Source organism: Calidris pugnax, unplaced genomic scaffold (genome assembly GCF_001431845.1).
Source record: "Calidris pugnax isolate Ruff unplaced genomic scaffold, ASM143184v1 scaffold177, whole genome shotgun sequence".
NCBI classification, from domain to species: domain Eukaryota; kingdom Metazoa; phylum Chordata; class Aves; order Charadriiformes; family Scolopacidae; genus Calidris; species Calidris pugnax.
The window spans coordinates 1,424,531-1,436,295 of NW_015090909.1; the positions used below are offsets into that span (position 1 = coordinate 1,424,531).

General features: G+C 47.5%; 1 protein-coding gene across 15 annotated transcripts in view; it reads right to left on the reverse strand.

The window, feature by feature from the left end:
- Positions 1-5,069: 5,069 nt before the first annotated feature.
- The window catches only part of PAX6 (paired box 6), a 28,306-nt gene continuing 21,610 nt past the window's right edge, over positions 5,070-11,765 (reverse strand). For 7 of the 15 annotated variants that reach the window (XM_014949290.1, XM_014949288.1, XM_014949286.1 and 4 more), the window contains 6 exons: positions 11,711-11,765; positions 9,949-10,031; positions 9,550-9,700; positions 9,308-9,423; positions 7,106-7,256; positions 5,070-6,065 (listed from right to left, as the gene is read on the reverse strand). The exon at positions 11,711-11,765 is cut by the window's right edge and continues 104 nt beyond it. In XM_014949290.1, the coding sequence (XP_014804776.1) occupies positions 5,980-6,065; positions 7,106-7,256; positions 9,308-9,423; positions 9,550-9,700; positions 9,949-10,031; positions 11,711-11,765 (642 nt within the window). In that variant the 3' untranslated portion in view covers positions 5,070-5,979. The remainder of the gene's footprint in view (positions 6,066-7,105; positions 7,257-9,307; positions 9,424-9,549; positions 9,701-9,948; positions 10,032-11,710) is intronic. The other 8 variants (XM_014949291.1, XM_014949289.1, XM_014949285.1 and 5 more) reach the window with 2 other exon arrangements.

Sequence of the window (11,765 nt, forward strand, 5' to 3'; positions counted from 1 at the left end):
ATTTTTATTTAATCCAGTCTGACACGGGGAGTTTTAAAAATAAATAAACCCTCCCCTGCAGTACTTGAAACACAAAGCTGCAGACTACAGACTCTGAATATGAATCCAACTTTGCAGAGAGAAATGTAAGGGGTAAAATATAAACAGTTACAGGGAGAAATATAAATTTTCTTCGCTTGTGATAAGTTAACGTATTTATTGTAACAACCTAAAGGTGTCTATCTGCTGTATGCAGTTCCAGGTAAACCAGAGCCCTTCTGTTGCCCTATACAAAATTTCCATGGAATAACTGTTCATAAACTTCTCAAACTCTATCAGCGTAGGCCTGACCTGAAGGGGGTTATCTGTGAATCTACAAACTCCTCTGGTGCAGCTGGAAAAGCTCGTATGTCCCGGGAGAGGGAGAACTGCAATTCGCAACCCTCACCGATTTTAGCTGCTGGAGCGTACGTGAGGTCTGTCAGGTGCCTGGAGGCAATTGCAACCTCTGCTGGAGGATTTCATGCGACTTACAGCTCCTGTCAGGCACCTGAAGGTAACAAGGATCCTCCTGGGTCACTCACAAAACCTCTGCTCACCACCTGACCCAGCTGCGATTCGACTTAGGAGGTCAGGCTCCAGGCTCTGAGAAACCATAGACCTGCTAGCCCAGCAAAAACCTTAGTATCCTGGTCCTGTGTGGGGACAAGCAGCTCCAGGACACAGCCCACCAGCACCAGACATGTGTTTTCCCCTTCACCCCCTTCAAAGTCACGATCATCTCACCCAGGGATATTACTAGAGGAAGAAGGGAACAGTACAGAAGGCCCTGAAATTCTCAGCGTGATAAAACATAGTCATCAGAGGTTCTCAATGAAACTTGAGGGAAAGCAGGTTTCATGAGGGCTCCTCTCAGAAGGGCCATCCTCAAAAGGAACAACAGGGATTCTGGCAACTGGAGATTTGATGAAAATCTGTCACAGGTGTTGGCTGTACACGTTAAATGCCCGATGAAATGGTTTCATTCCTTTGAGGTTTCCTTTCTGCAGCCCCAATAAAAAACCTTCATCTTCCACACAATTGCTATTGAAAACTCTCTTAGGATAGTAAGCTACCCTAAGGAACTGTCTGCTGATACTTTGTTTTTTTTCTTTCTTTACATCTAAGTGATTATTAAGAGAGGCATTAATTTAGAATACATTCTAAAGAACTCGCCGACCTGGCTCCTATCCAAACCGTACTATCTTTACTACCACGCATCTCATGCGGATTGCTCCATCCTCTACCATCTTCTCTAAGAACTACTAAACAGATAACACGCGTGAGAGACTTACCTGACATCGTTCTCCAGCAGTAATCCAAAGGGAGCTGCATTCCGTGCTTTGTTTTGCACCCAAAAAAGGAGGATGCCTTTTCTTCTGCCCCTACCATGCCACAGGGGCTTCAAGAGGACCCCGCACCCTTCAGCCAGACACGCTCACAGCACTACCTTCTCTGCACAGCGAGACATGTCAATTCCCACCACCTGAAGAAGACCCAACCACCACCACAGACTCTACTCTCACCTCTGTCATTCCTATGCCTGTTTCTAGGGGAAAAGGTGTGTTGTATTTGGGTATTTGGAGGTGCCAATCACACTTTTGATTAGAAACAGGGATGCAGGAGCTCATTAAGGAAGCAGGTGTCTTGTCAAAGAAGAGTTAATCAAAAAGAAGGCTCTACACCATCCCCAGAGCAGAAGAGCCTTACCAGCTGCATGTGGAGCTATGTTCAGCTGCTGAAGCTGAGGACAAGAGCAAATGGAAACAAAGAGAAAAAAATAAGAAAAAGGAATGATACATTTTCAGTTTTCCTGGTGCTGTTTATGACGTGGAAATGCAGAACAGATTTAAACCTTAGCATAACTCTAAACCTGCACATACTACCCAGAGAAAATGAGATAATACGTTTTTGTCAGTAATACCAGAAAAAAAATCAATTAAAAAAAAAAAAAAAAACCAAAAACCAAAAGCCAGACAGCTTTGGCCATGGAAAGTGAATGAAATAGGACTACCAATAGCTGGAAAGCCTGGGGGAGGTGAGGCATGTTAACAGTCCCAGGTTGTTCTTTGCAACTGTAATCTTGCCCCCAAAGATAAATCCCATGTTAGGCTGCCTAAAGTCAACCAGCCCACGGGGGTGTTTTGCTCACTTTATAAATAAAAACCTAGCTAAAAAGAAGTGGCGAAATCCCCTTTCTGCATTACAGCCTGGGTCGCAGGCTCTTTCAGGCTCCTGGAGCAGGGCACAGGCTGACTCGTGCTTACCTTTTAAAAACAATTAAAAGCTCTGTCTGCGCCGTGGCATGAGGCGATCCCAACGTGTGTGTGTCGCCGCATGCATGTCTGCTTCACCATCAGCATGTATGGCTCATCAGCTGTCTGCTCTGAACAATAACTGTTAGGTTAGCAGCCTTTTCACTTGTAAATGTAAATATTGTATCCAGAACACAGTATTTGAAACACAAAATACAGTGTTATTAAGACGGCGCTCACACATCAATTCTCGTGTGACTATAATTTGTGAAATGCCTTAGGAGGGGCTTATAAATAAAGTATAAGGTGTTATTATGAAATACATTTTAACCAAATGCACAGAAATGTTTCATTCCCGTTGGAGTCAATAGCAAGGCTCCCCACTAATTTCAGCAGTAAAAAGCAGAGACCCTTGGAAACAGCGGTGGTTCTGCTGGGCTATACATTATGGCAGGTTTCAGGCTTCCTGAGAAGAAGGAAGGGGGTGAAAAAGGGTGTTGGAGGCTGCTCAGCACCTGCTGAAGGTGGTCCCTTCCCACCGGAGTGGGCTGGTGGCCAGGCAGCACCTCCCCACGGAGCCGATGGCAGCGGCGCTCCGAGGCCGGGTGGGCACCGGGGATGCTCTGGGGGTCTCTCCTGACCCACAGCAAACAACCAGGAGCTGGCACCGGTGCTCAGGATTGGGGCCCCCTCCACCCCAACTGGAGGAAAAGGCCGTGGATGCACCCATGCCGTGCAAGGCCGCCCGGAGCCCCCAGCATACCGGGCAGCAGCTCCTCCAGGCCAACAACGCTCTGGGGACCGAATGCCCTGGCTTCTCCCCGCTGTGCAGCCAGCCGGGGACTTCTCCCCACCGACCGACCTCCTTCCACAGGGCACAATAAGAAGCCAGTGAGCCAGAAACGTCTCCTCTCCGCCGCGGCCTGTCACCGAAATAAGCTGGAGGTTCATCCAGGCACACGGCTGCAAGCGCGGTGGGTGAGGGGCTGCAGCCCACCCTGAAGAAGGCTTCAGAGGGGACACAGAGGGCTGGTGATGCCTCCATGGAGGCCACCAGCGGCTGGAACCGCAGGCAGTGGAGCTGCAAGACCTGGAAAACCTGGGAAGGACGGGGAAGAGCTACCGGGAGCTGCCTCTGCCAGCACATTGGCACCTGCAGGAACAGCAACTGTGGCACAAAAGCTCTCGGAGGAGGAAGGGATGGGGAGCTCGTTTCCATTCCTGGTCAAGCAGAAGTTGGCATTTAGATAACAAACTACATTAGTAGGTATAAACACGCTAAGTGGCTGTATAAATGCTGGGTTGGTACCTGTAATTAATTGCTCCCAGAATCGATTCAGCTATGCGAGAAGGGACCTGCCTGTTGTGGTGTTTAATGCGATCTATCCCTGTTTTATAAATACATAATGTGCATGTTCATCTCTGAGAAAAAGATATATCATTTAAAAAATAAAAATAAAAATCCATGTTTCATTAATATTTGCCAACGGGCAGCTTCCAGGTAATTAAAACTACTCGATGCTGGTATAAAGAATATACTTACAACTGACCAGTATCAATTAAAAAGAAAGATTTCGATCGAATGTTTTTGCACATTTTTGCTTGCTTGGGGCTCTTGATTTTATTAACTCTCCTGGCGTTCTTTGAGCGAGGCTGCTCTTTGTCCCTAAAGGATGCAGAGTTTACGTGCCTTTAATCTCGTCTGCAGCATCGCCGCTACCTCAGCACCAGGGCTCTGCTGCTCCGAGTTGGCGGGGAAGTGTTATCTGCGGTGACAAACACGCCGAGAGGAAAACACAACCAGCCTAGATGGTATCTGTGCTTCACAAAGGCTGCTTGTGATGCCTGCGCTTTGGTTCGAAACTCCCCGCGCGTTGGCTTTTTAATCATCAGATCGCTTTTTCAGCACGGCATCGCCAGTAACAACGGCACCACAATGAGCCAGCTTCATAGATATGGGAATGTTTAGATTTCCCTGCCAGTGACTAAAGGCCTTTCGCTTTCACTAGCCAGTCCCAGCTCACATTGTTGTTGCCTGTTGATTTGTCTTCTCTCATTATTCCTTGACATGCAGCTCTCCACCCACGCCCACACTAACAACCCTCACACAAAGCGCATTGAGGTATTAACCAGGTTACAAGTTCAATGGAAAATTACACTAAGATTGTGCTGTGTGGCAATATAAAGGGATGGTATTCACTCTCCCAAAGAGCCTGTAAAAAACACAGCTGGTTGGGGTTTGGTTGGTTGGGTGGTTTTTTTTCTTTTTAAGCATCCTAACAAAAACAATTTTTATAAGTCAGGGATGTATATTTGTGTCTATGTGTGTCTATACGTACTTTATGTATAATTACAAGAGATAGACACAGGCGTGCATCGCGTCTCTGCCACCGACTGGCACGATGCAAACTCCCCGCTGGAAATTCTGCTGGATTCTGGAGTTCATTTAGAGCATCCCCAGAAACCCAAGCTAAATAAACAACCTCCTCCTGCTCTCAGCTGCAATTAGATACGTGAACCTATCTTCTTTTTGTTAGCCCAAATTACAGGCTGGTGAAAGTGCTGAAAGTCTATAAAAATGTTTCTTGAGAATCCCTCCTTAGCGAAAACTGAAAATAAATTCAAAATAAAACTTAATGAGATTAGCCTAACACAGTAACAAAATTTGCAACACCACACTATAAGGTTAAAAAGAAAATAGTATAATAAAGGAAATACAAAGGCTTTGGCATGGTTTTTACAATCAACAATGGTTAATTTTGATATGTAGTTGTGAACAACTTCAAAACACTTAAGTTTAAAACTCTTGCAAGCACTTTTAATTGATTAGGAATGAATTCTAGATGCACAAAAATGATTGGACTGTGAACAGTAGTACAACTATATCTAAGAACAATTAACTCTTGCCGACCAAAAAGAAACGTATGATGCATGAAAATGTGTATAAAACATCTATAGAATATTCTTGTCAAATATAAATGAAATTAACTTTATTATAGAAATCATTCTGGGAGATTTCTAGGGAAGACAAATACTTACATTTCGACATAAAACAAATTGGATTATATCGAAGACACAATCTACCTTTTATCTATCAAACTCTTTTCTTCATTGAAGTTCTCTCTTAACCCCTGTTTGCACATAGCTTCAGCCGTTAACAACCTTTGGAAATACCAACAGATATTTTTCTTACATAAATCTAGTGCGTATTGTTCCAGGTTTAATTATATGCAATGGAATGATACAAACTTGGAACATCAATCCATAATCTATGAACAGATTGGTAGAAGTATTCGATATATCTTGATAAAACTCTTAAATTCGTGGCAAAGCTTGTTGATCATGGCTTCTTTTTTTTTTTTTTCCTTTTCTTTTTTTTTTTTTTAAAACAACTTCATGACCAACACAGATCAAACATCCATCCAGTCTACATTGTTCTTTTTTTTTTTTTTCATTATAACATACAAATGCCCATTTACAAATAATACACCAAAATGAATAAAAGTTTGGATACCAAAATGAAGATTTGTTCCAACTGATATAATGCCTTCAGTGTACAAAGGTCCATGTGAAAGTCTTTTCCATGTGTTACAGCATAGGGCACAGTTGCAGTACAGAAGTACTCTGAGAGCCATTCTTCCTTTAGAAAATACTGCTGAACATCCAACTGTTGTCCAAATAGTCATTTACAGAATTAACACATGTTTTACTGTAATCTTGGCCAGTATTGAGACATATCAGGTTCACTGCCAGGAACTTGGACTGGAACTGACACTCCAGGGGAAATGAGACCTGAAAATTGAGGGGGGAAATGGATATTTTAGTTTTTCTATACGTAGCACAGTTTTTGCTTTACAGTTTCACAGATTTGTGCTTGTATTGTGGTAAGTATTAAATCTCAACATCTACCAGGCTGCAGAATCAATTTGGGGGGCGGGTGGGGAGAGGTGGTATATTTTAAAAACCTGTGCACATCTCAGTGATTTGTTGTTATAAATACACTGTCAGACTTGGAGATAAATGCCAAAGCCTCAGCTCATTTGGATCAGTTGGGAATTCAGCCCAAAATACACTGAACATTTCATTTCTCTTAAAATGTGTCTGGCTTGCCCCTGATTATGCTGACACTTACCCTTTTTTACCCTGTTTTCCCTTCTCATGCATAGGTTAATATTTCTACAGGATTCCTGCCTTTTCAATAACTTCAAATCTTTAGCAAAAAAAACGTCCCCTGACACAGACATGATGAAAACATGCCCAGTCCTGTGGGCACTCTTGTGTACACTTAACTTCACAGGGGTGGGTATCACCGCTGAAATGTAACAGTGCAATAAATGCTGCTTTAGAATTTAATTATCCAGGGAAGATTTTGAGGGATTGGGACCTCACTGAAGAGCTTTGCACTGTTCCACTATTCAAACGCCACCTTCTCTCAGCCTGATTTTTCAGCCGCCGCTGGAGGGGTAGACGAAAGGCGGCTTTCTGCTCTAGCCTGCAAGGGTATCCATTTCCACCTTCTGCCCAGTTCGACAGGTACTAAACCTGATGGAGAGACCTCTCCCAGCGACAGGGAGAGACTTCTCCCAGCAAATGCAGTGAGGAAAAACCGGCTGGCAAAAAAAGGGGAGGCTTGCCGCCGGAGGGGTAGACGAAAGGCGGCTGACTTTCTGCTCTAGCCTGCAAGGGTGTCCATTTCCACCTTCTGCCCAGTTCGACAGGTACTAAACCTGATGGAGAGACCTCTCCCAGCGACAGGGAGAGACTTCTCCCAGCAAATGCAGTGAGGAAAAACCGGCTGGCAAAAAAAGGGGAGGGAGCACAGGGCCACTCACCTGTGGAAGTGGTGCCAGAGGTGCCCATCGGCTGGCTGTTCATGTGTGTCTGCATGTGAGGAGGGGTATATGTATCATAGCTCCGTCCATTCACCGATGGACTGGTGGGCAGCATGCAAGAGTAGGAGGAGGTCTGGCTGGGTACCGGGGGCTACGGAAGCAAAGGACAAAGCAGTGTTAAGTATTGACTGAGGTAAACACGACGTTACGCTCTTCTGGGTGGATGGGCCACCCCTCAGGAGCAGTGAGCACAAGCAAAAATGAGCTTCAGTTTCAAATTCAAGGACCAAGATGTAAAGCCCTATTTAGAAGCTCAACCAAGCAGCCTCTTCCCAAGGGTTTTTGGTCCACAGAAACGAGGTGGAGAGTCACCAATGCCTTTTCCAATGCACTTGGCGAGCAGATTCTCTACATCTAGATGCTAACAAGGGTGTTACACGCCTAGACCAAGGAACCAAAGCCCTTGTTTGCGCTTATGTAGAAAAAAGATGTCTCCTGCCATTTGCAGCAACAGAGAGACGGAGCAGGGCTGACATCTTATCTGACATTTGCTGGCTTAACTAAAAACTAATAGTGGTGAAACTAAAAATTACTCTACTAAGGCACACGACCTGGTCCTGCATCTGCACATATGCACAGATAATGTGTGGATTTGGAGTGACCGAGGCTCTGAGGGGGGATCAACGCACACGTACGTTGTGTTGATCCCCCTTCGGAGCCTCAGTCACCCCAAACCCATGCCAGCAGCATCTCCGGGAGACCAGACATCTCCATTTATCTAAAGACCAACCCCTAAAGCCCCATCTGCCAGGGGGAAGAGCAGCTGGGGGCAGGGGTTGAGGGACGGCACCCTACCAGGGACAAAGTAGGGGCATCTCCAGCTCCGGAGTGCCAGAGGGGCAGGGAACGGTGCAGCCTCAGCATGAGGAGGCAGGGGGGAAGCAGGATGAGTAATTCCTGCTCCGAGCACACGAGACTTGACATGTCTGCACATATTTCCTCTGCTTGCACATCCCCAATACACGCCGCCTCCGAAAATACTGACAGCCTTGTCAGCGAAGCAGACACACACGCTGTGTGCTCTGAGGGAACCAGCAACGCGCCCTGCATCCACAGGGAGATGCCGATGGTCCCGCTGCCAAATCTCCTGCTCCAGCATCGCGTGGCCATCACGCCACGGTTGGCCACGTAGGCAGGACTTTCTAGAGCAGCCCACACGTGCCAGGTCCCTCTCCAGGTGCCTGGTAGTGGAGCTGGGGGGGTCCTGCTGCTTTCCCAAGGGTTCCCCTCCTGTATCACCCCTTTGATCTTTTGTCCCCTGCTCTCAGCCCGCTGCCAGGAACGGCGCCACCGGCCTCCGACGTCACGAAACGGCGACCTAGCCAACGTCATTTCTTTCTGCGGACTTGGGAGACTCTAACTTTATTTGGTTAATTTTGGTTCAGCAATTAGTAACATAGTAATTGCCGCAGCGAAGGAGTCAGGCTCTCTAATCTGCTCGCCTGTCTCCAGCAGTGGTCAATGCTGTGTGCCTCAGACAAAGCTCTAAAACTCCCGTAATTGGCCAGCACCTTCCTAGGCCAACCCCACCATTAAAAAAGGAGGAATTTTGCATCTGAAAGGTCTATAGAAACAGACCCCAAAGGAATAGATTTCTTCCTAACCCAGCTGGTGATCAGCTAATGCTTTCAGGCATGAGGATTGACAGCTCTTGCAATTCTGGCTTAGCTGGCATAACCACTGATGCTAATCACATCCTTCCCTCTCTCAGGTGTTCCTAATGCGCCGTCGCCACATCACCTACGCCAAGAAGGTCAGATCCCTCCAGCAGCTTATTCGGGCAGCAATTTCCATAATACTGCACCGGTGAGTTCCATAGGTTAACCACAGGGGTGGGGGTCCAAAAAGGGTTTTTTCATCCCAGATTTGTGTAATTTTGAAGACCTTTCTCTTTTAAAATTCAGGAAAGGGAGTTTGTTGAGCACCGGGACTTACAGTGCCCTTGCCCTTATGACTCTTCCAAACGGGGCATCTTTTGAGATGCTGGGGAAGCCTTTGGTGCTGGTTTCCCTGCAGCACAGTTTGTGTCTGTAACCCCCCCCCATCCTGTGGGGGAAGATCCCCCACCCATGCTCCCGCATGTCCCATGGGGCCACCGAGTCCCGAGGGAGCAGGGTGCCACGGCGGTAGCGCTGGACTTACTTGCATAGGCAGGTTGTTGGCCATGGTGAAGCTAGGCATGGGCGGCAGCGCGCTGTACGTGTTTGTGAGCGCCGTGTCCGTCCTGCCCAACATGGAACCTGATGTGAAAGAGGAAACTATAATAGAATAGACAGATAGATGGACACATTAGTTTAACCGCAATTGCAATTGGCGATACACTCTGAGATACACTCGTTTTTCCCCAAGAGGATGGAGGAGCAGGAGCGGGTTGGTGGCATTACCGGGGGTGGTCGGTTGTGGGATCGGCTGGTAAACGCTTGTGCTGAAACTACTACTGATGGGAATGTGGCTGGGAGTGTTGCTGGCTTGTCTTCGCTGGTTCCTCAGCTTCTCTTCCCTTCTCCACTTGGCCCTTCTGTTAGAAAACCACACCTGAAAATACAGCGTTTGAGAGAGACGTGAATGAGCTTCCGAGGACCTACCTCCCCCGCATAACTCAAGGTTGGGCTGATAGAAAGCTGGCTCTCAACCCAGCTGCTGTTATTGGCCTGAAGGAGGAGATGGACAAATACCCTGATCATAAAAGGGGGCTGCCCTGTGCTTTCAGAAGCCAGGAACAACAAAATCAGAATAGTGATAGCGAAAATAATCATAGTCATAATTGCACAGCGTCTCAGTACCTGTATCCTTGCTTCAGGCAGGTCTATTTTAGCAGCTAGTCTCTCTCTTGCAAACACATCGGGGTAGTGAGTCCTCTCAAATTCTGCAGAAGGAAGCGGTGTGGCGTTAGTTGCAAAGAGTTAACGTGGCCAACTGCAAAATCAGAGTTGTTCCTGCTCTGCCTGTGCTCTACACACTCTTCAGAAACATGGCTGGAACGGCAAAACCGAGCTTTCTCTGCGTGTGTGTGTGTGTGTGTGTGAGTGTGTGTTAGGAAGGAGGATGCCTTGCCTGCTGGGGAATATGGCTCAGGGGACAGGCAGGCTCGGGTGCGATGCTACATCTTTCAAGAAGCAGTGAGGGCTTTTGCCTCCGCCGAGGGGGTCCCCAAGGCAGCTCTGACCCTGTCACCGAGAAGCGAAATGGCACGTCGCTAAATAAGAGCGGAAAATAAGAAGAGGAGATGCTCGGCGGGTCAGAGGGGAGGTACACCCGGGCTGGTCGGGGAAAAGGGCACCTGCTCCCAGCCCCGGGCAGCGGCAGCGCTGGGGATGGGGATGGAGCGTGGGGGCAGGCACAGGAGGATGCTGCCAGCCCCAGATGCCTGCCTTGGCCTTCCCGGCGTACGGCGAGGCCGTCCAGCCACACGGCACACTCGGCAGGAGGAGATTTATCCCCTGTGAGGGGAGCCCGGGGTGTAACACCGCTGTTTCAATGTGATCTGCACCCTGAGTACATTCCCTCTGAAAACCCTTTAACAGCTTTTTCGGTACACATCGCAGCCATCCATGAGTATTTGGAGCTCAGTGAATGAAAGAGCGTGGAGAGAGCCACAGACTCACATATACACATATATATATATATACACATATAAACCCTTTAACAGCTTTTTCGGTACACATCGCAGCCATCCATGAGTATTTGGAGCTCAGTGAATGAAAGAGCGTGGAGAGAGCCACAGACTTAAAATATATACATATATAAGGCACGTGAATGCCATGCTTCTGTTCAGCTTTTAATAATATAGCCAGGGCACATTTTGCTTTTCTCTCCTGCTTTTTAATACAGCCAGGGCACATTTTGCTTTTCTCTCCTGCTAAAATATATACATATATAAGGCACGTGAATGCCATGCTTCTGTTCAGTTTTTAATACAGCCAGGGCACATTTTGCTTTTCTCTCCTGCTCCGACCATAGGAAAATGTCACTCACCTCCCAAGGCAGCTCTGACCCTGTCACCGAGAAGCGAAATGGCACGTCGCTAAATAAGAGCGGAAAATAAGAAGAGGAGATGCTCGGCGGGTCAGAGGGGAGGTACACCCGGGCTGGTCGGGGAAAAGGGCACCTGCTCCCAGCCCCGGGCAGCGGCAGCGCTGGGGATGGGGATGGAGCGTGGGGGCAGGCACAGGAGGATGCTGCCAGCCCCAGATGCCTGCCTTGGCCTTCCCGGCGTACGGCGAGGCCGTCCAGCCACACGGCACACTCGGCAGGAGGAGATTTATCCCCTGTGAGGGGAGCCCGGGGTGTAACACCGCTGTTTCAATGTGATCTGCACCCTGAGTACATTCCCTCTGAAAACCCTTTAACAGCTTTTTCGGTACACATCGCAGCCATCCATGAGTATTTGGAGCTCAGTGAATGAAAGAGCGTGGAGAGAGCCACAGACTTAAAATATATACATATATAAGGCACGTGAATGCCATGCTTCTGTTCAGTTTTTAATACAGCCAGGGCACATTTTGCTTTTCTCTCCTGCTCCGACCATAGGAAAATGTCACTCACCTTTCTCAAGGGCTTCGATTTGCTCTTGGGTAAAGGATGTCCTATTTCTCTGCAG